This window comes from Loa loa, assembly GCF_000183805.2.
Source record: "Loa loa unplaced genomic scaffold supercont3.80, whole genome shotgun sequence".
In the NCBI taxonomy this organism is placed as follows: domain Eukaryota; kingdom Metazoa; phylum Nematoda; class Chromadorea; order Rhabditida; family Onchocercidae; genus Loa; species Loa loa.
In genome coordinates, this window is record NW_018108260.1 from 2,776 (window position 1) to 6,027 (window position 3,252).

At 36.1% G+C, this 3,252-nt stretch overlaps 2 protein-coding genes across 2 annotated transcripts in view; both read left to right on the forward strand.

Annotated features, from left to right (window-relative positions):
- Positions 1–1,241: 1,241 nt before the first annotated feature.
- Positions 1,242–2,196, forward strand: LOAG_13890 (hypothetical protein; the record flags this gene model as incomplete). Its single annotated transcript, XM_003149395.1, has 4 exons — positions 1,242–1,291; positions 1,617–1,841; positions 1,900–2,031; positions 2,163–2,196. The coding sequence occupies 4 exons, from the start codon at positions 1,242–1,244 to the stop codon at positions 2,194–2,196; spliced, it is 441 nt and encodes a 146-aa protein (XP_003149443.1).
- Positions 2,197–2,492: 296 nt separating this feature from the next.
- The window catches only part of LOAG_09365 (hypothetical protein), a 6,401-nt gene continuing 5,641 nt past the window's right edge, over positions 2,493–3,252 (forward strand). The window contains exon 1 of the mRNA XM_020447913.1: positions 2,493–2,558. Within this exon, the coding sequence (XP_020301901.1) occupies positions 2,553–2,558 (6 nt within the window). The 5' untranslated portion in view covers positions 2,493–2,552. The remainder of the gene's footprint in view (positions 2,559–3,252) is intronic.

Consider the following 3,252-nt stretch of genomic DNA (forward strand, 5'->3'; position numbering starts at 1 on the left):
AACTGTGCGCTCCGATACGCATAAATTCAACAAACTTGGTGATCAATTTATATTTAATATTCTCTGAAAACTCTTGTAACATATAATACTTCTTCGTCTATCAGTAAACGGTTGTCAGCCAATATTGACTGTGTCTACACACGAAATTTCACAATTTTCATAACACTTTTTGAATATTGTGCTTAAAATACGAACCTGGTAACTGGACAAAAAGCGATAATGTTAAACGTTTAATATCGTTAAATAAACGGTAATGCTTGAATAAGCTGGAGCAAAAGTTGTCGGGAGCAAAAGTTTCCTATCTGGAATATCTCCATCGATTCCCAGCTAATAAGTATGGTGCCAACACAGCTTTCCATTTGGAAGTGGAGAACTGTGCAAAAAATTTAAGGTTAAAGCGACGGAGGAATAACTGCAATTGGAAAACTGCTTGAAGGTAAAATTGCCAACAGTTCTTTGTCAATGATACATGAATGACTTAATGACACGTTGAACGCACTAGGAGAATATAGACTTGGACTAAACTGGAAAAACTTGTATTTTCTTGGAAGTAGTTTGCACAACGCAACATCAGAGTTGCAATATTACCTTTTCACTTAAACTTCGGCAAATAAACCTTAGATAGAAGAAGCAATATTAACATCACATAATTAAGAATTACAAAACATCACGTAAAGCTATGCTCCAAAATGTCGTCAAAAGATGAAGTCCAAACACACCAATTTGGAGAAAAAAGAGGAAGATTGTTATCCTGTTTTGTGCAGCGTTTACATATATCCTTCAAGAATTGCTTTTACGTTACAAGGATTAGCGCCTTTGTGAAGCGCATGTTGATAATTCGATAATTTGAATTTGATAATTTAACACGTTGATAATTTGAATGGTTTTCAAATGTTAGTCACAATCCAGCTTAGTATATACGAATTAGTACATTATAAACATCCATTTATTAATCATTATATTTTTCTTTAACACGAAACTTCCTCGCGTTTATTCACGACACGAAGTACCTCTAAGGAAATCTATTGGACATCAGCTTTAATCGCAGAAATCAGGGCTCCATCATCAAGTGATCATCGATACGTTTTACAAGGAGACCGGAAGATTCGTCTAATAAAAATTCATCCCTAAGCTTATTAAATTAACCGGTTAAGAACTGGACACATAGGATGTAGCAAATAAGAAAAATAAGCAGCACCGATTGTAAATGAACAAGATTGTTGATAAAGCTGGCAGCCGACATGAATCTTGGCTCTGGAAAGTTCGAGAAAACCAATTTGCTTCCAGGCTGGTAAGGATATAACTATAATATACAAGGCATTATTAGATGAAGTTTAACTGATGACTACTGATGAGGAGGAGAAATGGCGAAGGAATTTTTAGAAATTGGGGAAGTGTGCTCGTACATGTTTCCGCATAATCTTGGCTTTTTAAATATTTTTTATATATGCCACCTGGGTTTGCAGATTTCTTGGATTCAAATGATTTGAAAGAGCTTTTACACTGCAAAACCAGCCAGTAATGTATCTAAGTCTGTCCCGAAGAAATAATCTCGCTTTTGAAGAGGCTTCGTTTACGCTCAAACCGAAGGCTACTCATCGAAAGGCTAATTACAGGCTGAAATACGAGAACATTTACCCACAACAGGCTTTAACGTGTTCAGCATGCTATGAAGCGCACTCACAAAGCTCTTACATGTTTGTCATCAGGAATGCATCAGTTGTGTGTCGAAGTGGTCTTGTATCACTTATAGAATGGGTAGAAATCTTACTGTATCTCCCTCAGCTGCATGCATTTTATTGTACCAAAACTTATAAACGCATGATAGTTTCAAATTTGCGGTGTGCGTGTTACGTGCAAAATTAAATGCATTGATTGGTATGGGACCTTAAATTTCAGACCGGGCTGGTTGGTCAACGTTGCGAGGATGACATCAGCGCTCCATGAGGGAGAAGGGACATTTAGGGATGGGAAGATGTGGGGCGATGGGGGGGGGGAGGGGAGAGGAGGTCAACCTGGAGAACATCCTTGGTAGGACGTTATTGTTATTCTGGGCATTCATCGTCCAAATTTGCTCTGTTCATATTTTTGGAAAAAGTGCTAATCGTCGTAGTTTTGCCACGGTCTAATAGTCACTTGTTCTCCGGGTGCTCTTATTTCAGGGTGATCCATTCGTATGCTTTGGTACACAACTGAAGAGCATAAAATGGTAAAAGTGCATTCTTGAGCTGTTCCTTTGGTATTCTTTGTAAAACCCCGTTACCTTTTACCTCTTCACGGTGCCTCCCAATGTTCAACTCTCTGGCACCCATTCTTTTTCCTCATCCATTTTTAGATATTTTCAAGACCGAATGATCTGGAATTGTTAGTAATTTAGTGAGAGAATGAAAAGCTAAGAAAAAATATCATCATGGCAATCGCTTATTCTCCTTGACGACCATACATTACGTTGACTTTCCTGTTTGACATGACGCAGTGCTAACTTTTAGTTTACTTTCAGTTACCGATTGTCACGATACAGTACAATTTGATCCCGTTTATAGATAACGATCATGTCCGTAAGTTTCCTTTCCCCTTTTTTTTTTTTCCGCACTGAAAAGGAACTAAAAATATATTATGATTTGCGTGTTGAAGTTTTGATAGAATAACTAAGAAAAATTGGGATAAAGTAAGCAATAACGTTTGGCAAGAGAAATGAGACAGAATAGGATATTTGCAAGTAAATAAAATGTTAATGCTAGAGAAGGTAATAGAGTTAGTTGAGGAATCGCGGGAAGGGATGAAGAAGAAAAGGATCAATCGCTTGATAATTGCTCATTCCAAAGAAAGCGATGTATGTATGTTCTTTAGTCACTGTGTTCAACGGTCCTCCCCTTTGACCTCCCGTTCCATGATGATACTGTTTGAAAAAAAACCCACATCATTGCTACCGTAATAAGTAGTAGTGGTAGCACATAGTGATTGATAACGAGTATAACGTTTCTCTAATATGAAGAGAAATGCGAATGACTGTACACTTATTCAAACGACGAAAAGGGTACGAGAGGAGGTATGTGTGCTTGTTAACCTATTAGGTGTATTCTAATCTTTCTTGAGTTACCTTCCTTTTTTTATTTGTTAATAAATGCTATACGTTGGATGATTATATGTATATATACTATATATATATATATATATATATATATATATATATATATATATATATATATATATATATATATATATATATATATATATATATAGTATATATAT